Source organism: Carassius carassius, chromosome 14, assembly GCF_963082965.1.
Source record: "Carassius carassius chromosome 14, fCarCar2.1, whole genome shotgun sequence".
In the NCBI taxonomy this organism is placed as follows: Eukaryota; Metazoa; Chordata; class Actinopteri; order Cypriniformes; family Cyprinidae; genus Carassius; species Carassius carassius.
The window spans coordinates 22137973-22162568 of record NC_081768.1 but is presented as its reverse complement, the minus strand read 5'-3'; the positions used below and the strand labels follow the sequence as shown (position 1 = coordinate 22162568).

The 24596-nt window shown below is 45.4% G+C and overlaps 1 protein-coding gene across 1 annotated transcript; it reads right to left on the bottom strand.

Annotated features, from left to right (window-relative positions):
* Positions 1-758: 758 nt before the first annotated feature.
* LOC132157605 (uncharacterized) lies at positions 759-16026 on the bottom strand. The gene is made up of 10 exons (XM_059566956.1): positions 15150-16026; positions 14972-15065; positions 14734-14847; positions 14540-14640; positions 14306-14404; positions 14002-14134; positions 2264-2380; positions 1996-2148; positions 1171-1292; positions 759-1014 (listed from the first exon to the last, which is right to left on the bottom strand). The coding sequence occupies exons 1-10, from the start codon at positions 15716-15718 to the stop codon at positions 861-863; spliced, it is 1656 nt and encodes a 551-aa protein (XP_059422939.1). The 5' UTR covers positions 15719-16026; the 3' UTR covers positions 759-860.
* Between the last annotated feature and the right edge of the window lie 8570 nt (positions 16027-24596).

Genomic DNA, 24596 nt, shown 5'->3' with positions numbered 1-24596 from the left:
ATGTTTAGTTCCTGAAAGACTCTGTTAAGGAAGATTTCCCGACAAGCTGTATCCTCTGCAGGAACACAGGATGTAGTTGTAGTGTTCATGTTTATACCTTCTGCTTCCTCCTTGAAAAATAACTGTCAATCCGCCATACAGACGCTATACAGACGCACAGTGCAAATGTATTTGAAATGTAATGCTGTTGAAAAAAATAATTCATTATAAAACCAAAAACCACTTGTTATACATTTAAAGTTGCTTGTTTTACAGTACCACTGACCCTTGTATGATAAAATAATCATACATAAAAGAAACACTGTGTTCTATTAAATATGAATAAAATAAATTACAACCAAAATAAATATTAATAATACAACAGTATTTTTAAGTTCATAGCTGGAAATTTTGTCACAATTTTGGTATACACTTTATTTCAAGGTTTCCTTGTTACAGTGTAATTATACATGTGTAATGAGTAATATTAATTAACTACATGTACTAACTATGGTTAGGGGAAGGATTAGGGTTACTTGCATGTTATTATGCATAAATTATTGTCAATAAAATAGTAAATACATGTAATGTGTAAAAAAGACACCTTGAAATAAAGTGTTACCCAATGTCGAAATGAATAACTCTATGAAAATTATACTGTCATAGAAAAGATATACCAAAAAGTTAATTAATGTTTCTCAAGTAGTCCAGATTTTCATGTAAAATCAAAATGACATTTGATACAAATAAATATTGTATCTGATGAAAATATAAATATACCTGTATAAACAACTAACATTCATAACCAAATGTTACGAAACAGTCATGCCATTGAATTAAACTTGTAACCAAAATTTGTACAATTCTCGCTGATATTCATATCAAAGACAACAGAAAAGTCCCTTCAGAGGCTGACAGGTGACGAGTCTAGGCTTCAGATCGAGGCTGAACTCTCGGCTCACATCCAGCACTTCCCTCACCTGTCGCTCTGAAAACACACCCTTCCAGCGCAGCAGACCAGGTACATACTGCTCACTGCAAAACATTGAGAAGAAGAATTCACTGCACTGTCTGATGAAAACAACATCACTCTTATAAACATGAATACTCTCATAAATACTACTATAACACATATTTCCAGGCCTGTAATACAAAATATGTACTATATTAAGTGTTATTGGCTAAGTTTACCTCTCCTGAGGGAAATCTCTGAAGAAAGCACAACAAGTAATCTTCAGTGCATCTACATCACCGTGAAGCAAAACTTCACTGAGTCTCTGAAGGAGATGGTTCTGCTGGTCAGCACTGACATTCTGTAATAGAAATACATTGGATACATTGTCTGTGAAAATACTGCATTGCATTGATGTTGTGGCTAATGTTAAATGAGTCATACTCTTGGGAACTGATTGTAGCTGACAAAAGTTCTTTTTAATTCAGTGTCTTAAAGACACTGTATGGATAACTTAGTTGGCACTGCATTATTTTCATAAGCAATGGTATAAAAAAGTTCACCCTACACGTTGTTTTTATTTGTGACTGATGTAAATGGAAACCATGAAGGAACATACTTGAAGGAGCATATTTGTTTTTATGTATGTATGTATAAAACTAAGATTGAAATTAAATTTACTATAATGAAATTTCAATTTAAGAACTTTTAAAGGCCTAAATGCATCAGGAAAATAGGCCTCAAATCTACAGTTTTAAAGATAAATCTTTATCGGGATGTTTGGTTCTATGACAAACCTAACATCCATGGAACCTTTCAAGGTTCTTTATGGTAGAAAAAGATTATTTAGATTGTTTACCCACCCCGCCCACACACAAACACACACACACACACACACACACACACACACAAACACAAAATGCTTCTTTTAAAACTTATTCACTGAAAGGTTCTTTGAGGAGCCTAAAAAGGTTATTCTGGCATCGGTATGATAATCCCATTTTGTAACCTTTATGAGTATAATTCTATTAAATGCGTCAGGTTTTTTTCTTTTTTTTTTTTACCAGTTCAGTGAATTTGTTGTGTAAACTGAGAATGTCCTCGCTTATCCTTTCTCCAACATTTCCCCATCTCCTCTTTAGCCGGCTGAACTTGCTCTTTATCAGGCAATCCAGATACATGCGTGAAACACAGTCATAGGATACATTCACAAAGATCTGTCAGAAAGAAAGTGGGGCAGAGTAGCAGAGAATACGTGAGAAAGGTTATAAAAAGCTACAATTCTGTTCTTGAAGAACTGAATTCAACTGGGTATTTGAGCACAGAACCAACCTGCTGAATCTCTTTTCCCACATCAGTCTGAGGCAGAGATGCACATTGCTTTTGGATTGCCTCTATCAGCCCTTGAATTTGCTCACCTCCTTTTTTAAAATAATGTCTTAAAAAGGCCTATAAATGTACATTTACAAAGACACCACAGTTAATTTCAGGTTTTTATTTTACATCATAGTGTTTTTATTATATATCATGAACAATAAACAACAATTCTTCCATAATTATCACTTTAATCACTCAACGACCTGTTATTGGCTTTGGGTTCTGGAAAACGTTGTTTCTTTCATCTAAGTGCAGCCTTCAACACCAATGATCACTTTATTTTGTCTTGAGCAGTATGTTGGCATTAGGAGTACAATTTTAAACTGGTTTTTGTCCTATCTCAAGGAGAGAATGTTTTCTGTTGAAATTTAAAACTTTACTTCCTCCTCTGCTGCATGTACATGCGGTGTGCTGCAGGGATCCGTTTTAGGTCATTTTGTTTTCCCTCTATCTTCCCTCTATTCTTCCTCTAGCCAATATTTTTCGTAAGCATCAGATTTCGTATCATTGTTATGCAGATGACATACAACATTATCTACCAGTTAATCTGATGAGAATACATCTCTCCAGTCATTACTTGATTGTTTGGGTGAAGTTAAAAGTTGGATGGCGGATAACTTCCTTCAGTTAAATGACTGTTAGACTGAAATGTTAGTTTTTGGGAGTCTAGGTTTTGCCAATATCTTCTCAAAAATATTGGTTGCTATAACACTGTAGGTATTTAGGCAAGAAATTAGGGTTTTATTTTTGACCATGCACTTAAATTTGACAAACAAATAAACTCATTTGTCAAACCAGCATTTTTTTTTTCAGCTTAGGAGTCCAAAGTCAAAAATCCTGCGGCCAGACTTTTAACAAGGACTCGTCAGGGTTTTGCACTGACATTGTTTGTCTTGTGTTTTTCTTTCCTGTGCCTATGTCTTGTTTCAGCACATGGCCTTGTTTTCCTTGTCCATGTGTTTCCTTTAGCCCCTCCTTGTTGTTTCCTCTTTACCCCACCCTCTTGTTAGTCTAGTTGGTCTAATTGTATTCACCTGTCCCTCGTGTATTTTCCTCCCTATTTATAGTGCACCTTTCCCTCTTGTTTTTGCTGGTCCGTGGTCATTCTCACCCCCTCTGTCTCTATCTGTGGATGTGGCAGAATATGTGTATGTGTCTCACTGTCTGGTTGGTCTTGTGCCCTATAGTCCTAGTCCTTATAATTTCATGTTCTTGTCTTGCTCCTTGTTTTAGTAATTTGTTTGTTCTTGCCTTTTGCTTTTATCTGTAATATTTTAGTTTTTCTAGTCTTGATTCTTGGTTTTGTTTATTCTTAGTTGGTTAAATTGGTAATTTCTTATTTTGCTACTTAACCTTTTTATTAGTTCATTGGCTTATATTTTTCCCTTGTCTTGAGTTTTAATTTGTGTTTTTTGGAGCTTTGTCCTGTCTAGTCTTGTGTTTGAGTTCCTGACCTTTCCCTTATGTGTCCTGCCCTGGTTTTACCTGCCTGGCATTTGGTCTGTCTCAGAGTCTGTGGTCAAGTTTCTGAGCTCTGCTCTATGGTGCCTTGTGTGGTCTTCTCTATCAGCCTGGTCTCGCTGCCTCCTCTGTTTGCAAAGTATTCTGCCAGTTGTCTCCTGAAACCTTCCCAGTGGCCTTCCCTAGCTGTTCATGTTTATTGTGTTCATGTTGTGGTATCTTTTGTGCACTTCACTACCTCTTGTCAATAAAACCTTGTTATCTCACTGCAATTGGGTCCTCCTTCCCAGATCCCTGACATTATGGACCAGCCAAATTCAGGACCCAGCAGATGAGCTTGACTACTCCAGATATTTTTGTTTTGTCTAGTGAATTTTTGCCCTGATTTATTAATCATGTCTTGTCAATTTCAGATACCCCTGAGTTTGTTGTGATTGCTGCCAGCACCCCTGGGCTAGTCAAACCAGTCCCAGGCACCTTTGATTTGACCAAGTTTGCTGCAGCTGTCCCCAATCTAGTCAAGTTCGTATCAAATTCTCCTGAACTATGGTCATTTTTTAAATCCGTCGAATCAGTTTCAAACTCCTCTGAGGTTGCATCAGTCATCCTTGCTTCAAGTCTGTTCAAATCATTCCTGAGTGAATTAAAGTTATCCAAGCCAATCCAGCCCCAGAGCTCGCTCCAGTGTCGGCTCCAGCCCCAGAGCTCGCTCCAGTGTCGGCTCCAGCCCCAGAGCTCGCTCCAGTGTCGGCTCCAGCCCCAGAGCTCGCTCCAGTGTCGGCTCCAGCCCCAGAGCTCGCTCCAGTGTCGGCTCCAGCCCCAGAGCTCGCTCCAGTGTCGGCTCCAGCCCCAGAGCTCGCTCCAGTGTCGGCTCCAGCCCCAGAGCTCGCTCCAGTGTCGGCTCCAAGGGTTGTTGGGGATCGTTTCCTGCAGCCCTGGAGGGCAGTTCGTCAGCCCCAGAGGCTGTTCAAGAGTCAGTTCTTGAGCTTCTTCCTGTGGCCCAGGAGGGTTTTTCGGTGGCCCCAAGGGGTCGTCCTTGGTCAGTTTTGGATCCTGGTCTGGAGGTGTCTAGTTCTGTGGCCTTGTCAGAGCCTCGGGTCACAGTCACAAGGGTATTCTTCCAAACCTCCTGGCCTATTTGACTTTGTTACTGGAGTTATACCAGACACTATTCTAGACTTTCATTTCACCCCCTCAGATGTTTATCCTGTCAGTCATGTGTCCAGAGATCCCTCCTGTCATGTCCACAGAAAATGTTCCTGTGTGTCGAGTGTCCAGAGATCACTCCTGCCATGTCCACAGAAAATGTTCCTGTCAGTCATGTGTCAAGTCCCCCAGAGATCACCCCTGTCATGTCCACAGATGTTGTCAAGTCCCCCAGAAGATCACTCCTGTCATGTCCACAGAAAATGTTCCTGTCAGTCGTGTGTCAAGTTCCCCAGAGATCACTCCTGTCATGTCCACAGAAAATGTTCCTGTCAGTCGTGTGTCAAGTCCCCCAGAGATCACTCCTGTCATGTCCACAGATGTTGTCAAGTCCCCCAGAAGATCACTCCTGTCATGTCCACAGAAAATGTTCCTGTCAGTCGTGTGTAAAGTTCTCCAGCGATTACTCCTATCATGTCCATAGATCACACCTTCAGAGGTTGTTCCTACCTACTTTGTCTGTCTGGCCATACAAATGGTTCCTGCCTGTCTTGTCACACCTACAGAGGTTGTTCCCACCAGTTGGGTCATGGCCATAGAGATGGTTCCTGTCTTGTCAAGTCCTCAAGTGTTGTTTTTAACCTGTCATGTCTGGGCCATACAAAGTGTTCCTGCCTGTCCTGTCACTCCTACAAAGGTCGTTCGTGCCAGTTGGGTCATGGCCATAGGTGTTCCTACCTGTCAAGTTATGGCTATATAAAATGTTAGTTTCTGTCCTGTTATGTCCTCGGAGGTAGTCCATGCCAGTTGGGTCATGGCCATCATTGTTATATTGTCAATATATATCACATCTGGGCCATGCAAAGTGTTCATGCCTGTCCTGTCAGACCTACAGTGGTCATTCCTGCCTGTTGGGTCATGGCCTTAGACTGTATTCCTACCAGTCAGGTTATGGTCCTATAAATTGTTCCTGTTCCTGCCAGTTGGGTCATGGCCATGGAGATGCGTCCCCTTTTGTCTTGTCAAGCCCACAGCGGTTGTTCCTGCCAGAAGTTGCGCCCACTGAGATCATACCAGACCAGCTGTCTGCTGCCTTTGACGAGTCCCTCGGAGGATGTTCCTACTAGTTATCAGCAATCTGAGGAGGCTATCCTATACGTTTGTCACGTCCTTGAAGATTGTTCCTGTTTGTCTTGTTAAGCACACTGAGGTTGTTCCTGCTGGAAATTGCACTCACTGAGCTCATACCAGACCAACTATCTGCTGCTTCTGATGAGTCCCTCGGAGGATGTTTCTGCTAGTCATGTTTCACCTGTGGAGGCTGTCCCAAAGTATACTACTCCATGTCATGACCTCTGAAGATGTTCCTGTACGGTCTGCCCAAGCCCAGTGCTAATTGGCTTATATTTTTCCCTTGTCTTGAGTTTTAATTTGTGTTTTTGTGGAGCTTTGTCCTGTCTAGTCTTGTGTTTGAGTTCCTGACCTTTCCCTTATGTGTCCTGCCCTGGTTTTACCTGCCTGGCATTTGGTCTGTCTCAGAGTCTGTGGTCAAGTTTCTGAGCTCTGCTCTATGGTGCCTTGTGTGGTCTTCTCTATCAGCCTGGTCTCGCTGCCTCCTCTGTTTGCAAAGTATTCTGCCAGTTGTCTCCTGAAACCTTCCCAGTGGCCTTCCCTAGCTGTTCATGTTTATTGTGTTCATGTTGTGGTATCTTTTGTGCACTTCACTACGTCTTGTCAATAAAACCTTGTTATCTCACTGCAATTGGGTCCTCCTTCCCAGATCCCTGACATTATTGACCAGCCAAATTCAGGACCCAGCAGATGAGCTTGACTACTCCAGATATTTTTGTTTTGTCTAGTGAATTTTTGCCCTGATTTATTAATCATGTCTTGTCAATTTCAGATACCCCTGAGTTTGCTGTGATTGCTGCCAGCACCCCTGGGCTAGTCAAACCAGTCCCAGGCACCTTTGATTTGACCAAGTTTGCTGCAGCTGTCCCCAATCTAGTCAAGTTCGTATCAAATTCTCCTGAACTATGGTCATTTTTTAAATCCGTCAAATCAGTTTCAAACTCCTCTGAGGTTGCATCAGTCATCCTTGCTTCAAGTCTGTTCAAATCATTCCTGAGTGAATTAAAGTTATCCAAGCCAATCCAGCCCCAGAGCTCGCTCCAGTGTCGGCTCCAACCCCAGAGCTCAGAATCAGAATCAGAATGAGCTTTATTGCCAGGTATGTTCACACATACAAGGAATTTGTTTTCGTGACAGAGCTCCGCAGTGCAACATAACAGCGACAGAACAAAAAACACAATAAGGAATAAAAAATACAAAAAAAATACAAATAGGTGGGTAAGGATTGACAATATACAAATTGACAATGTATGGCAGGTATATTAAAAAGAGCATTTATGTATGTACATGTATATTATGTGGAAAAATTGTAACTGTACGCTAAGTATGTGTGTTTGGATAAATAAGTGTATGTGTATATAAATATAAATATAAGTAGTATAGTGTGTTCCATGTATGTACATGTATATTATGTGCAAAAGATTTACGTGTACGCTAAGTATGTGTGTTGGATAAAAAGTGTAGTGTATATAAATATAAATAGTGTAGTGTGTCCCACAGTTATTATCAGCTGTTCATAAGATGGATTGCCTGAGGGAAGAAACTGTTCCTGTTTCTGGTCGTTCTGGTGCTCAGTGCTCTGTAGCGTCGACCAGATGGCAACAGTTCAAAGAGGGAGTGTGCTGGATGTGAGGGGTCCAGAGTGATTTTAACAGCCCTTTTGCTCACTCTGGATAAGTACAGTTCTTGAATAGATGGGAGGGTTGTACCGATAATTCGCTCAGCAGTCCGGACTACCCTCTGTAGTCTTCTGAGGTCCGATTTAGAAGCTGAGCTGAACCAGACAGTTACTGAAGTGCAGAGGATGGATTCGATGATGGTGGAGTAGAACTGTTTCAGCAGATCCTGTGGCAGGTTAAACTTCCTCAGCTGGCGAAGGAAGTACAACCTCTGCTGGGCCTTTTTCACAATGGAGTCAATGTGAATGTCCCACTTCAGGTCCTGAGAGATAGTGGTGCCCAGGAACCTGAATGACTCCACTGCAGTCACAGTGCTGTTCATGATGGTGAGTGGGGGGAGTGCAGGGGGGTTTCTCCTGAAGTCCACGATCATCTCCACTGTTTTGAGCGTGTTAAGCTCCAGGTTGTTGAGACTGCACCAGATAGCCAGCTCTTTAACCTCCTGTCTGTAAGCAGACTCGTCACCGTCCTGAATGAGGCCGATGAGTGTTTGGTATCATCTGCAAACTTCAGGAGCTTGACAGAGGGGTCCTTAGATGTGCAGTCATTAGTGTACAGGGAGAAGAGCAGTGGGGAGAGAACACAGCCCTGGGGAGCTCCGGTGCTGATTGTACGGGTGCTGGATGTGTATTTTCCCAGCCTCACTAGCTGCTGCCTGTCTGTCAGGAAGCTGTTGATCCACTGACAGACGGAGGTGGGCACGGAGAGCTGAGTTAGTTTGGGCAGGAGGAGGTTTGGGATGATCGTGTTGAAGGCAGAGCTGAAGTCCACAAACAGGATCCTCACATAGGTCCCCGGTCTGTCTAGGTGTTGCAGAACATAATGCAGTCCGATGTTTACTGCATCGTCCACAGACCTGTTTGCTCTGTAGGCAAACTGAAGAGGATCCAGCAAGGGTCCAGTGATGTCCTTCAGGTGGGCCAGCACCAGTTTTTCAAATGACTTCATGACTACAGACGTTAGAGCCACAGGCCTGTAGTCATTTAGTCCTGTAATTTTGGATTTCTTTGGGATGGGGATGATGGTGGAGCGTTTGAAGCATGAAGGGACTTCGCACAGCTCCAGCGATCTGTTGAAGATCTTTGTGAAGATGGGGGCCAGCTGGTCAGCACAGGATTTCAGACAGGCTGGTGTAACACAATCTGGGCCTGGTGCTTTTTTCCTTTTCTGCTTCCTGAAGACCTGGCGCACCGCATCCTCGCTGATCTGTATTGCAGGTGTGGGGGAGAGGGGGGATGCAGGAGGTGTGAATGGTGAGAGCGCTTGATTGGAGAGGTGTTCAGGGTGGGTTGCAGGAGTTGTGAGTGGTGTGAACAGTTGTTTGGAGAGGCATTCAGGGTTGGTTGCAGGAGTTGTGAATGGTGAGAGCGGTTGATTGGAGAGGTGATCAGGATGGGTTGCAGGAGCTGTTAATGGTGTGAACGGTTGTGTGGAGAGGCATTCAGGGTTGGTTGCAGGAGCTGTGAATGGTGTGAACGTTTGTTTGGAGAGGCATTCAGGGTTGGTTGCAGGAGTTGTTATTGGTGTGAACGGTTGTGTGGAGAGGTGTTCAGGGCAGGTGATGGGTGTTCTTTCAAACCTGCAGTAAAACTCGTTCAGATCGTCTGCCAGTCGTTGATTTTCCACAGTGCTGGGGGGTGGTGTCTTGTAATTGGTGATCTTCTTTAGGCTTTTCCACACTGATGCGGAGTCGTTCGAAGTGAACTGAGTCCTTATTTTTTCAGAATAATTCCTCTTTGCCACTTTGATCTCCTTTTCCAGTGTGTATTTAGCCTGTTTATACAAGACATTGTCCCCCTTCACGTAAGCATCTTCTTTGGCCTGACGGAGCTGTCTGAGTTTTGCAGTGAACCACGGTTTGTCATTGTTGTAATTTAGTTGAGTCTTGGTAGGAATACACACATCCTCACAGAAACTGATATATGATGTTACGGTCTCTGTGAGTTCGTCCAGACCGGTGGCAGCAGCTTCAAAAACACTCCAATCAGTGAGGTCAAAACAAGATTGTAAATCCTGCTCTGCTTCATTAGTCCATCTTTTTACAGTCCTTAATACAGGTTTAGCTGATACAGGTTTAGCTTAATACAGGTTCAGCTAGTTTCTGCCTGTAGGTCGGTATAAGATGAACCAGAAGGTGATCAGAATGTCCCAAAGCTGCTCGTAGAACAGAGTGAAATGCATCCTTTATTGTTGTGTAACAGTGATCCAATATATTACTGTCTCTTGTGGGACAAGTAACATGCTGTCTGTATTTTGGCAGTTCACGGGAGAGATTGGCTTTATTAAAGTCCCCAAGAATGATTAAAACAGAGTCTGGGTGTTGTTGTTCTGTCTCTGTGATCTGCTCAGCGAGTTTCTGTAAAGCTGAGCTCACGTGCGCTTGAGGAGGGATGTAAACACTAACCAGAATGAACGAATGAAACTCCCGCGGCGAATAGAACGGCTTGCAGTTAATGAAGAGCGTTTCGAGATTTGAGCAGCACGTCTTCTTTAACACAGTTACATCTGTACACCACCGTTCATTGATGTAAAAGCATGTCCCGCCGCCACGCGATTTCCCCGTTGATTCTGCGTCGCGATCCGCTCTAAACAGCTGAAAGTCCGGCAGATGGAGCGCGCTGTCCGGTATGGTGTCATTCAGCCAAGTTTCCGTGAAACACAGAGCAGCAGAGTGGGAGAAATCTTTATTTGTCCGAGAGAGCAGAAGCAGTTTGTCCGTTTTGTTGGGCAGAGAGCGGAGATTTGCCAGATGGATGCTAGGCAACGGCGTTCGAAATCCGCGTTTTCTGAGTCTCACGAGCGCTCCCGCTCGCTTTCCCCGCCTGCGCGTCCTCTTGAAGCGTGTGATCAGGGCAGCCGCTCCGCCGACAAGAATGTCCAGCAAAACATCAGAATAGTCGAAAACCGGTGAAATATCGGGAGATGTGTGTTGCCGAATATCCAGCAATTCGTCCCTGGTGAAACTGATTGCAGGAATATAACTAAAGACAGGACAAACTAACAAAAACCCAAAAACAACTGCAGAGCACGTCACGGAGGCAGCCATCCTGTATCGGCGCCACTCAGAGTGGTCTGGAGGTGTCTAGTTCTGTGGCCTTGTCAGAGCCTCGGGTCACAGTCACAAGGGTATTCTTCCAAACCTCCTGGCCTATTTGACTTTGTTACTGGAGTTATACCAGACACTATTCTAGACTTTCATTTCACCCCCTCAGATGTTTATCCTGTCAGTCATGGGTCCAGAGATCCCTCCTGTCATGTCCACAGAAAATGTTCCTGTGTGTCGAGTGTCCAGAGATCGCTCCTGCCTAAAACAGAGTCTGGGTGTTGTTGTTCTGTCTCTGTGATCTGCTCAGCGAGTTTCTGTAAAGCTGAGCTCACGTGCGCTTGAGGAGGGATGTAAACACTAACCAGAATGAACGAATGAAACTCCCGCGGCGAATAGAACGGCTTGCAGTTAATGAAGAGCGTTTCGAGATTTGAGCAGCACGTCTTCTTTAACACAGTTACATCTGTACACCACCGTTCATTGATGTAAAAGCATGTCCCGCCGCCGCGCGATTTCCCCGTTGATTCTGCGTCGCGATCCGCTCTAAACAGCTGAAAGTCCGGCAGATGGAGCGCGCTGTCCGGTATGGTGTCATTCAGCCAAGTTTCCGTGAAACACAGAGCAGCAGAGTGGGAGAAATCTTTATTTGTCCGAGAGAGGTGTGTTTCAGAAGCAGTTTGTCCGTTTTGTTGGGCAGAGAGCGGAGATTTGCCAGATGGATGCTAGGCAACGGCGTTCGAAATCCGCGTTTTCTGAGTCTCACGAGCGCTCCCGCTCGCTTTCCCCGCCTGCGCGTCCTCTTGAAGCGTGTGATCAGGGCAGCCGCTCCGCCGACAAGAATGTCCAGCAAAACATCAGAATAGTCGAAAACCGGTGAAATATCGGGAGATGTGTGTTGCCGAATATCCAGCAATTCGTCCCTGGTGAAACTGATTGCAGGAATATAACTAAAGACAGGACAAACTAACAAAAACACAAAAACAACTGCAGAGCACGTCACGGAGCCAGCCATCCTGTATCGGCGCCACTCAGAGTGGTCTGGAGGTGTCTAGTTCTGTGGCCTTGTCAGAGCCTCGGGTCACAGTCACAAGGGTATTCTTCCAAACCTCCTGGCCTATTTGACTTTGTTACTGGAGTTATACCAGACACTATTCTAGACTTTCATTTCACCCCCTCAGATGTTTATCCTGTCAGTCATGGGTCCAGAGATCCCTCCTGTCATGTCCACAGAAAATGTTCCTGTGTGTCGAGTGTCCAGAGATCACTCCTGCCATGTCCACAGAAAATGTTCCTGTCAGTCATGTGTCAAGTCCCCCAGAGATCACCCCTGTCATGTCCACAGATGTTGTCAAGTCCCCCAGAAGATCACTCCTGTCATGTCCACAGAAAATGTTCCTGTCAGTCGTGTGTCAAGTTCCCCAGAGATCACTCCTGTCATGTCCACAGAAAATGTTCCTGTCAGTCGTGTGTCAAGTCCCCCAGAGATCACTCCTGTCATGTCCACAGATGTTGTCAAGTCCCCCAGAAGATCACTCCTGTCATGTCCACAGAAAATGTTCCTGTCAGTCGTGTGTAAAGTTCTCCAGCGATTACTCCTATCATGTCCATAGATCACACCTTCAGAGGTTGTTCCTACCTACTTTGTCTGTCTGGCCATACAAATGGTTCCTGCCTGTCTTGTCACACCTACAGAGGTTGTTCCCACCAGTTGGGTCATGGAAAGATCACTCCTGTCATGTCCACAGAAAATGTTCCTGTCAGTCGTGTGTCAAGTTCCCCAGAGATCACTCCTGTCATGTCCACAGAAAATGTTCCTGTCAGTCGTGTGTCAAGTCCCCCAGAGATCACTCCTGTCATGTCCACAGATGTTGTCAAGTCCCCCAGAAGATCACTCCTGTCATGTCCACAGAAAATGTTCCTGTCAGTCGTGTGTAAAGTTCTCCAGCGATTACTCCTATCATGTCCATAGATCACACCTTCAGAGGTTGTTCCTACCTACTTTGACTGTCTGGCCATACAAATGGTTCCTGCCTGTCTTGTCACACCTACAGAGGTTGTTCCCACCAGTTCCCACTCTGTTTAACCTCTTATGACGCTGACTTTCATCCCACCATCTGAGTTTCTTTCTTGTGCCTATGTCTTGTTTCAGCACATGGCCTTGTTTTCCTTGTCCATGTGCTTCCTTTTAGCCCCTCCTTGTTTCCTCTTTACCCCACCCTCTTGTTAGCCTAGTTGGTCTAATTGTGTTCACCTGTCCCTCGTGTATTTTCCTCCCTATTTATGGTGCACCTTTTCCCTCTTGTTTTTGCTGGTCCTTGGTCATTCTCACCCACTCTGTCTCTATCTGTGGATGTGGCAGAATATGTGTCTGTGTCTCCCTGTCAGGCTGTTCTTGTGCCCTTGTTTTTGTCTAGTCCTTGTAATTTCATGTTCTTGTCTTGCTCATTCTTTTAGTAATTTGTTTGTTTTTGCCTTTTGCTTTTATTTGTAATATTTAGTTTTTCTAGTCTCGATTCTTGGTTTTGTTTATTTTTAATTGGTTAAATTGGTAATTTCTCATTCTGCTACTTAACCTTTTATTAGTTCATTGTTCATTCATTATTTGTGTTTTTGTGGAGCTTTGTCCTCCCATTATCAGATCAACAGGCCTTTTTGGTCATCAAACACTCTGTTGCCGTCTATACCTAGGAAAAGCTTAAAACGTAAGGGGGATAGTGCATTTTCTGTGGCAGCACTACAGTTGTGGAATAACTTGCCTTATTGCTTGAGATTGCCCACTTCTTTTCAGATTTACACATCTTTACTTAAGACATATCTTTTTAAAAGGTCTTTATGGACTGGAGTAACTGCTGTATACAGCTTTATTTTGTGGGTATTTAGTGTTGTGTACTTTTTGTATTTTCTTTTATTCTTTTTGTTTTATTGTTATTAGTTTAATTCTATTTTCTTTCTAGCACTTTGGTCGGCTCTGTCATTATTAAATGTGCTATATAAATTAAACTGAAACTGAACAGTTTAAAAGATATTGTTCATAATAATGGAGTTACTACGTAACAAACCCAACCTTACTACAAAAGGTTACCACCTTATTGTTGAAAATCCTAATAGGCAGGTATGTAAGCAAACAAATATTAACCTCTATTGATGACTGAGACATTCCCTTTTTGGAATTTGGGAAAGTCCCCAACTTTCCTTCTGTACATAAGCTATATATTATGAAATAATGTTACCTGTGCAGCATGTTTTATCATCTTCTGTACAATAGACAGAACGTGATCCTCCATCTCCTCTAACATGTGGATAATGTTTGAGAAGTCATCGTTGTTGTTTATATCTGGATTGTTGAGTTGAGGAGCAAGAAATCTACATCAAAATAAATAAATGCATAAAACTGTTTTTATGACAAAAAGAACCTATGAATCTAATGTAGGATGACTCAGAACATTATGCACAGGAAAATGCCAGTAAAATATACTGTTAACTGACAGGTTTTATAGATGTATAATTATGTTAATCTTTAAAAGTAGAAATCACCTGAGTTGCCTACAGGTGCTGATGAGCCGAAACAGATGCACAGAATTTTTCTTCAGGGGTTGTTGTTTTTCCAGGCGTTTTTTCTCTGCCTGCACATACCTAGAAAAAAAAATAGAATAGAAGAATTGAAGAAAAAGTTTGTATTGTTATTCATAATACTTTGGTATGTTTTTCTAAAGAAAAAAAATGCATAACAATAAATACATTGATAATGTGAAGACTTAAGACACTTACACCTGAACAAAATGATGAAGCTCTTGAAGGCAGAGCGTTTGTACCGCACACATCAGCGTGTGACTAAATTCCTGAAAACTCTGAATAACATAATTCAGACACTGTAAAGACATAACAACATGAAATAAGTGTGCAATACAATACATTTAAACACCTTTAAAAATCCTCTTTTTAAAACCAAGTGTTTTACTCACTTTAGTGACATCTAAGTGAACTCTGATGAACGTTTCTTCATCCATTGACTCTCCATTATGTCTATGTTGCTCATCATAGTCCAGGATGTTCTGAAGAGTCGTGCGGATGTAATTCTGTTACAGTTCAAGCAGGACAGAGTTTTATGTCATTCCTAAGTGTTTTGCTAATTTGGGGTACTCTTTTTAGCCTATTACAATGCATATACATTTAACAAATACAGATGGTGCATATCATGACCTGCAGATTCGGCAGCAGTTTCTCTGTTGCTTTCTGAAACCATCCAGTCAACAGCAGAGGGTCGTGCACTCTGAAGAAATACTGTGAGTCTGAACTGTAACATAAATTAATTTGTCAATAGTTCATGCTTCATTTGTTTATTACATTTACAAAAAATAAAAGACAATCATTTTTATACCTGAAGAAAACATCTTTTCCCCACAGTAGAAGGCAGAAGATCTCGTTTTCAGACAGATCTCTGTTTAGCAGCAGGTCCAGGTTGGTAAAGATTTGGCGGCTGTAACTGTCCTTCAGGTGATCTAGCAGGCCAGCATCTTTCAGTGCAGGTGTTAATCGAAGCACCTCATCATATATCTTGCTATGTGTTCTCTTTTGAAAGTCTTTTAACTTCTCCAACTGAGATCCTTGTGGTCCCTCTGCTGGCAGCATGGGAAAGTGGTTCTCCACAAACTGATCAATTTCCTGAAAGTACTTACAAATCCAACCTTGAGAGAAGTTGTTATTCAGTTTGCTCAATGTTTTCAACACCTCAACTGCAGCGTCAAAGTCCTCAGGGGTTGATTCATCACTCAAAATCTTTCTGAGAGTATGAAGCACTCTCTTGTTATGTGCTTCAACATCTAGAGCAATGAGATCAGGAACTCCGGACTGCTGTGAACTGCATTCAGATGCCTGTTCCCCTGATGAAAGGTTCACTGACAAATAAAAGTGTGCATGACAAAGAAAAGGGAGGTAGAAAATGTACATGCTTCAGTGAACGTGATTTCACAAAGTACAGCATGCTCCTGGATCAACATCCTTGTTGATCCTGGAGCAACATTCCAACCATCCAATCAGAATAGAGATTTAACTTTTCAGGAAATATCTGTTTTAGGCTTACAATCAGGGTAAGGTGCGTCTACACTCTTGTTAATCAGCTATCATTTCCCACTGATTTTAGGAATACATTATTGGTAGGGTTAGGTTTAGGGGTAGGAATTAGGTTATTTATATATTCTTGGACATTAATGTTGATCCAGGATCATCGAAAGATGTTGATCCAGGAACATGTCTTACTTGGCAAAATCATGGCGAGTGCTAAATCCATAGAAATTAAATTTATGCATTAATTTATTCATGCATTCATGTTTTGAGACCATGTAAGTGGAAGTGTTAATTCAATGTCAAATGGTGTAACAAATAAAAAGTAACACATCTTCCTTACACTCTCAGTCATGAATTATTCACTCATGAGTATAGTGTTTTGAAAAATTTTACAAACTGAACCGAAAAGTTAAATAAACAGACAAAAAATGAGTATCACATGACTCTACAGTTAACCACTAAGATGTGATTAATCAAACCATGACACCAAACAAACTGCTGCAAAACATTAAGCAATATGTTTGCATTTGTATACTAGTGGAAAGATGTTGGCTTTTTCGATAAATGCAAAGATGCTTACTTTCTAGAAAAATATCAAGAGAGTGTCTTACCATCTGTCTGCTCTATGTTTTTCATTAATGGTTTGTCTTCATTCCCATTCTTTGTTTTCCGCCTGAACATGCTTGGCATTTTTGTTTCCATAAACTTCATACTTGACTGAAGCAAATAAAAAGCTTGCTTGTCCCACAGAATACACACAAGTAAAGTGAATGCAGTGCAATGTTCAGAGCAGGTACATTTATGGGAGTTATCCCCCATGAATGAATAGTCCAGCCAATGGGGATCCAGCTGGCCGGCTGCTTGGTACTTTCCTCATACCTCATTGATTCCATGGCCTTGGAGCTAAAAGGCTGTCTGAAATCTGTGACATCATGTAAGTGAAAACGAAAGTGAAACCTAGCCCTCTTTGTGTGCCATACAAATATTCACTGTACTGTGTTACAAACTAATATAATCATATTGTACAAAAGACCATGCAAGAAGTTACATCTTATAACAGGGAAAGAGAAAATGAAAGTGAGAAACAGCCCTTAGAAATGCCAGTTGGAGTGGCTTGTGCTTTTATTGAACTGAAACACAAACATAGTAGATCAAGTGGCAGCACTGGTAAAACAGAATCCATCTGTTTCCCGTCAGTGTGAAGTTAAGGCATGCTGACAAACCAGCAGATTACATCGCAGTGCTTTAATGCGGCTTAAACCCTACATAAGTAATAAAGGCTTCTAAATGGTATCAAAACTTTACTCTACTACATACCCTCTGCCTATTTTTTATAAAGTAAACGTAGGGATAACTTTTATGTTAGTATTTAAGATGGACACTTACTGAACTTAAGCAGTTTAGGATTAAATATTTATCCATAGATCTTTTTTTTATTATTATTATTCATCTAAAATATTACACATCAGATTTTTGAGAAATGTTAACCTGTTTATTTTCCAACAATCACTGTATTGCATTATATAGACACATTGGAAGATACAGAATGGCAACTGATATTTAGATAATATACATTTTATGTTAATGTTTCAAAATTGTCCAATTTAAAATAATAATAATAATAATGGACTATTATTTCAAATGTCAGGCTTTACAGGGGTAATTGTTTCCAATTCCACCAGTATTTTCACTTTGATCAGGTCACCAAATATTTGGTGTGAACAGGTGTTAAAAAACAAAGATTTAGGATATAGTAAATAAACATCAGATTTAAATGCTTAAAGACATAAATGGCAAAATGTTAGAACATTCTCCATAACTTACTTTTACTAACTGACCTCAAGCAACTAACTAACTAACCTAACAACAAAATAGTCCCTTCAGAGGATGACGGGTGAGATGTGTAGGATCTGGATTTGAGAAGAAGACTTCACTGCACTGTCTGATGAAAACAACATCACACATTCTATGCTTGCATACTCACACACAATGAAAACGTACTCGGTTACTAACGTAACCTCAGTTCTCTCTAGAAGAGGGAACGAGTACTGCGTCTTACTAAGACGCTACGGGGAAAAGTATCTTTTCACAAAATACTGAAGCAAAAAATTATCCTTAATTTTGAATTATTGTAAAGCGCATTTGCAGCAGCACACAGCCATAGGCGAGACGGCTCGCTCGCTCATTGGCTGCTCTGCGGCAACTGCACAAGCCTATCGAGCGCAGGCTGATGCAACATCAGACCAATGAACGCCGAAACGGGTGTGGCCTAGCCCTATAAAGGGAGCTCGAAAAGGCTGACTCACCTGATTTATTTCATCGCCGAAGCGAACCAGAGTGAATCGTACGCACGGCAGAGAACGCAGTACTCGTTCCCTCTTCTAGAGAGAACCGAGGTTACGTTAGTAACCGAGTACGTTCTCTTACGAGAGTTCTCTCGTACTGCGTCTTAGCTAAGACGCTACGGGAACCCCATGTAAAGCGCCGTGCGCGCAGGGATCACACACCAATAAATCTGGAAGCAACGCCCAGGATTTACAGTGCACAGTCACCAGAGGGACTCACAGAGAGTCCAGGACAGGAGGGGGGAGGGACCCTCCGTCCCATATCTAGCAGCGTCCGTAGACGCGGCAATATGACATCACACAGTCGAGGCAAGGCCTGACCAATGTGGTAATGCGGGTCTTATGCAATACTGCCCATATAACAGTCTGCAGCGCATAACGCTTGCGATCTCAGAGTTCTGATTCGACTATACCGACCGCAGCCGTGCTTGCAGGGCGGGAACCTCCAGGTTATAGAACCTGATAAATGCAGACGGCGAGGCCCAACCTGCCGCCATACATATATACTGCAAGGAGATCCCAGTAGACCACGCCCACGATGAGGCGACGCCTCTTGTGGAGTGTGCTCTGACGCCCAGTGGGCACTGAAGGCCCCTGGAAGCGTAAGCTAATGCTATGGCGTCAACTATCCATCTGGATAGGCTCCTGTCTCGAAACAGCCATTCCTTTGGAACGTCCACTGAACGAGACAAACAGCTGCTCAGTCTGTCTAAAGACAGCGGAGCGAGACACATAAGCTCTCAAAGCCCTAACGGGGCAAAGACGGGGTGTCTCCTGACACCGACAGGGCAGACAGGGCAATAACCTGAGCCCAAAACGGCGTGTTGAGGGATTTCGGCACATAACCATGCCTAGGTTTGAGTATGACCCTTGAGTCATTAGGCCCAAACTCCAAGCACGTCGGCTCACCGAGAGCGCGTGCAGGTCACCCACACGCTTCACTGAAGCGAGAGCCAACAAGAACACTGTCTTGAACGACAGATGCTTGAGGCTAATCGTTCGGATAGGCTCGAAAGGGGAACCTTTCATGGCCTCCAAAAACCGTCGCGAGGCCCCATACAGGGACTGACGGAGGTCTGGGAGGATTCAGCCTCCTAGCTCCTCTAAGGAAGCGGATGACCAAATCATTCCTTCCTATTGACTGACCGAGCGCTGTCTCAGAAAACGCTGCGATAGCCGCCACGTAAACTTTGAGCGTGGAGGGGGCTCTGCCCTTATCCAACAGCTCCCGTAGGAAGGAGAGAACCTCCGTGAAGGGGTGAACATCCCCGAGCTGTGCACAAGCTGGAGAACACCGACCACCGAACTCCGTCGTGTCGACGGAGCTCTACCCTGAGTGATGGTATTTAGCACTCCCACTGAGAGATCAGCGGGTAACCGTTGAGCACCCACACATGGAGGGACCACAACTCCGGTTGAGGGTGCCAAATCGAGCCACTGGCCTGCGAGAGGAGATCCCTCCTCAACGGCACTGGCAGTGTCTGCTAACTGCATCAAATCTGGAAACCATGGTTGGTTTTTCCAAAATGGTGCTACAAGCAGCGTTGAGCATCTCGTTTCCCTCACCCGTTCCATCACCTGCGGAAGGAGGGAGACGGGGGGGAAAGCATAGCGCGGGCAGTGCGGGCAGCACGGCCATCTCCGTGACAGCGCGCTTTCGTTCTTGGAAAAGAACGAGGGGCAGTGAGCGTTTTCGTGGGACGCGTAGAGGTCCACTTCAGCCCTGCCAAATCTCTGCCACAACAGCTGGACTGTCTGCGGGTGTAGAGACCATTCGCCCGTGGGAATGTTGTTTCTGGACAGCCTGTCTGGACCCAGATTCTGTAGCCCAGGCACGTGAACTGCTCTCAGCGAGCGCAAGTTGCGCTGAGCCCAAACCAGGAGGTGTTCTGCCAACCTGTACAGGTTTCGGGACCTGAGACCGCCCTGGCGATTAATGTAGGACACCACAGACGTGTTGTCCGAACGGACTAAGACGTGGTGGCCTTTGATTCGGGGACAAAAGCGCGTCAGCGCGCTCTCCACTGCCAGCATTTCCAGACAGTTGATATGTTGGAGCTTTTCCCGTTCTGACCACAGGCCAAAGGACGGTCTGCCCTCGAGCAGCGCTCCCCATCCCGAAGTGGAGGCGTCTGTCGACACCATCTTCACTTTCGAGGAAGTCCCCAGGCTTACACCTGATTGGTACCAGTCGTTCGCTGTCCAGGGTTTCAGGGCTGTAACACAGCTCTGATTGACCCTGAGACACAGCCGACCGGATATCCACGCTCCGTGCGGTACTCGCGCTCTCAGCCAGAACTGCAGGGGGCACATGTGGAGCAGGCCCCACCGAAGAACTGGAGATGCTGAGGCCATGAGACCTAGCATCTTCTGAAATTCTCTGAGCGAGAAGGTCCGGGTCCAACTTTTGAAATAATACACGGGTCCGGGTCGGTTCGGTGTAGTACATCACAGGTCTCTTTCGGGTTCGGGTACAAATTTTTGGACCCGTGAAGACCTCTATTTTCAGCAACACCATAGAATAATTTGTCCAGCCATTCTCCACAGTAAAGAAGCAGACTTAGGCAATTAAAAACCCAAATCCTACCACTACTTTTATGGATCAGGTGGTAACCCCACAGGAGGGGTATCCTGACCTGTCTCTGTTGTGCCCAGTCCATTTATCAGACTGTTTCTGGATCAGGATACATATCAGGCCAGAGGTTTATCCTGCCCACTGGGAGGGAGGGCTCACTTGAGCAGTGGTGTTGCTGCTTCATTAGCTCTAATGAATGGGACCTCTCTAGCATCTTTGGAGCTGGAGGATGTGCTATTCCGAAAGGCCAATTCACACTGCGCAGACAAATGCCATCAAACACTAGCAAACGAGTTGGCCACTGGATTTAGAATTTTATGAAAAATAAATGTTATATTCACACTGCCCCAACAGACACCAACACCAACAGATGTAGACAGAGGTAACACAATGGTCCAACAAAACCAAACAAACATGTTTCTTGCCGTTGGTCTGTGCAGTGTGAATTGTCCTTAACAAATTTGCCAGATTGGATGGAACCAGTCTCATCCTGATTTCTGAATACTAGTTCTTAACTCAGGTGTCTGGTAGGGGTAGAGCTTGCACACAGCACCTCCCTGTCTCAGGTGGCATATGTGCTCATTGAGACCAATTCAGTTCAGTTCAGTTCAGTTCCTTCTTTAAACCCTGTACTACCTTTCCATCACTTTAGCACTTTATTCACATGGCTTAGTTCGGTGGAGAAACACACTGTTTAAAATCTATTACTTCCTGTATTCCATCTCTCATAATGGGTTTGTGCTCCTTATGTAGCTCCCAAATATGTATCACTCCACTGACTTGTCCTTATGATTCAGTGTCTTCCCTAAACCCAATCTATCACTGGGTTCTGTGTTTGGAAGTCCTTCCCTTATGCGGTGTCCAACACAGAATCTTCTATATGTGATAAATCCTTCAGTAAGTCCATAGGTTGATCTTCACTTTTTACCTCCCTTTTGGGTAGGATGTGATCTCTGTAGTGTGCTTTCCCATGGGGGAACTACCAGGCCTCTCCCTTATTCCTGTTGCTTAACAAGATGATGAAAAAGCTCCGGCTGTGGTGTCCTCTCCCCTTTAGAGGGCTTTTCCGTAATGTTGAAGAATGAAGTCATTCAAGATAAGATAATGTAAAAGTAATGAAAATAAGGTTATGTGCTGTCACGGGGTGAAGAATCACTCAACAAGGTTTCGTGAAAGTAAAGCTCCGGAGGGTGTATTTATTTAAAAGTGCCTGGTGAAGTGAGGTGAGCCGCTTCCTGATGGCTGGTGCTTCCCGTGCAATCCTGTGCTCTTCGGTGCAAATCCAAAACGAAACTGGGTGTCCAGACGTGCTCCAAGGTGAGTGGGCTGTCGATCACTTGCTGCTTTCTGAGGAGAAACGAGAGAAGGATTAGACCAGCGTTTCATTCGGCTCGAGACCGTCTTGTGAGTGCAGCGTGTGCTGCTTAAAAGTGCGCAGGCTGATGGGGAGGTGCTGTAGCTCCGTCTTCTGGGCCGCGGAGAGATGGGGGTTAATGTCCACCACGACGGGTTCAGTGAGGCTTAAGGCTGCCACTTGGTCCCGGGTTCCCACCCACTTCTTCAGGAGGTTAATATGGTACAGCTACTCCGTCTGCCGTCGTCCCGGCTGCCTCAGCCGGTAGGTGACCGGTCCCATCCTCTCCACTATCGTGTAGGGCCCTTTCCAGGAGGCCCGGAACTTGCAGGCGGAGCTGGGGACCAGGACCATGACACGGTCGCCGGCTTGGAACTCACGTGGCTGTGCCCTCCGGTCGTAGTGGCGCTGTTGGGCCTGCTGAGCCTTGGAGATGTGTTCCCGGACTAATGGCATCACTCGGTCGATCCGCTCCCTCATCTGTCGGACGTGCTTGATGACGGTGCGATGAGGGGCAGGCTGCTGCTCCCATGCTTCCCTGGCTATGTCAAGGAGCCCCCGTGGTTGAAGCCCGAACTGGAGCTCGAAGGGGGTGAAACCAGTTGAGGCCTGAGGGACTTCGCGTATCCTGAAGAGGATGTAGGGAATCATGAGGTCCCAATCCCGCTTGTCCTCCGCCGCCACACGTCTGAGCATTTGTTTGAGGGTCTGGTTGAATCTATCTACGAGTCCATCTGTCTGCGGGTGGTAGACCGTGGTCCTCAACTGTTTCACCCGCAGCAGCCTGCAGAGATCCGCCATCAGCCGGGAAATGAATGGAGTTCCCTGGTCAGTCAGGATCCCGGTGGGGAGGCCGACTCGGCTGGCCAGCAGAAACAGCTCCTGGGCGATGGACTTTGCCGTGGCCTTCTGCAGGGGGACTGCTTCTGGGTAGCGGGTGGCATAGTCGCCGATCACCAGGATGTGCTCATGTCCACGGGCAGACTTTGGCAACGGCCCCACTATGTCTATTCCAATCCCCTCTAAGGGCACCTCGATGATAGGCAGCGGGATGAGCGGGCTGGGGGGAGGAGTCCGAGGCGATGTGGCCTGGAAGGTCAGGCAGGTTTGGCAGAAGCCCTTCACTTCAGCCTCCAGGCCCGGCCAGTGGAAACTGCCTTGGATGCGTTGCGTGGTATTGGCTGCCCCGAGGTGACCTGCCATAGGATGGGAATGGGCCAGTTCCAGGACGGTTTCGGTCTTGGACCGGGGTACCACCAATAACTTCTTCTCCTCCCCCCTCCGCTGGGCGACACAGTACAACAGGCCGTTCTTGACGACAAAATGTGGGAGAGGGTGGGGCCGTGGGAGAACGTCATTCCCATCGACGACTCGCACCTGAGTCCAACAGTGCTTGAGTCGGTCGTCCTCCCGCTGTTCCTTGGTAAAAGAGCCCCCTCCAGCGGCCTGTTGGAACACATCATAGAACAGATTAGTGGTTTGGGAGGGGGACTCACCTTCTCTCACGCTGTTGGAGACAAGCAGGGCTGGTCGGCGGCGGGGTCCAGGCGGCCGCTTCGGCCTTAGACGGTTCCCCTTGGGGCTGGCAGGCTGAGTAGAGGCGGTGAGCAGCTTGTCGAAGCCGGGCCAATCCCTCCCGAGCAGTACGGCCACCCGCAGGTCCTTCACCAGGCCTACCTCCACCAGCCAGGTTCCTTGGGGGGACGAGATGACCATTTCACGGGCAGGTACTTGGCGAGTGTCTCCGTGCATGCAGGTAATCGGTAGGAAGCTTTTCTGGCCGCTTCGGGGGGCGCACAACCGTGACTGGATGAGGGTGACTGCACTGCCTGAGTCCAGCAGGGCCCGGAATCGTCTCCCATCCACCGTCACCTCTGCTTCGGGGGCTCCCGCTGGTACATGCTGGTGGACGATGCAGCCTGCAAGCCAGGCTCGCGGGGGTGATGGTGGTTCAGCGCTAGGCATGGGCTCCTCTCACGGTGGGGGAACCATCGGCCTGCTGACCGGTAGCGGGGTGCCTTCGAGCGAGCGTCGCTCCTGGACCACCCTCCGGGTGCATGGCAGCAGCCGGTCCCCGGCCTCACGGTATAGGACAGCATCCGCCAGCTTGATCGCCTCCGCAAGTTCCAGGATGTTGGTCGGGTTCCTCATCCTCATCTCGAGGAGCCCGCGCCACCTACCATCAGGCAAGCTCCTACCTCTGCCCGTTCCCAACTGACCATGATCACACCTAGGAGTGGATTTCATCACAGACCTCCCTTCCTCAAAGGGATGTACTTGTATCCTTGTGGTAGTTGATAGATTCTTTAAATCCTGTTGGCTGATTCCTTTAAAGGGGATACTTACTGCCATGGAAACCGCAGAGCTCATGTTCAACCACATATTCCGGTACTTTGGCACCCCCGAAGACATCGTGTCAGACAGAGGACCTCAGTTCATCTCGCGAGTCTGGAAGGCCTTCTTCTCACTCCTAGGTGTGGCTGTCAG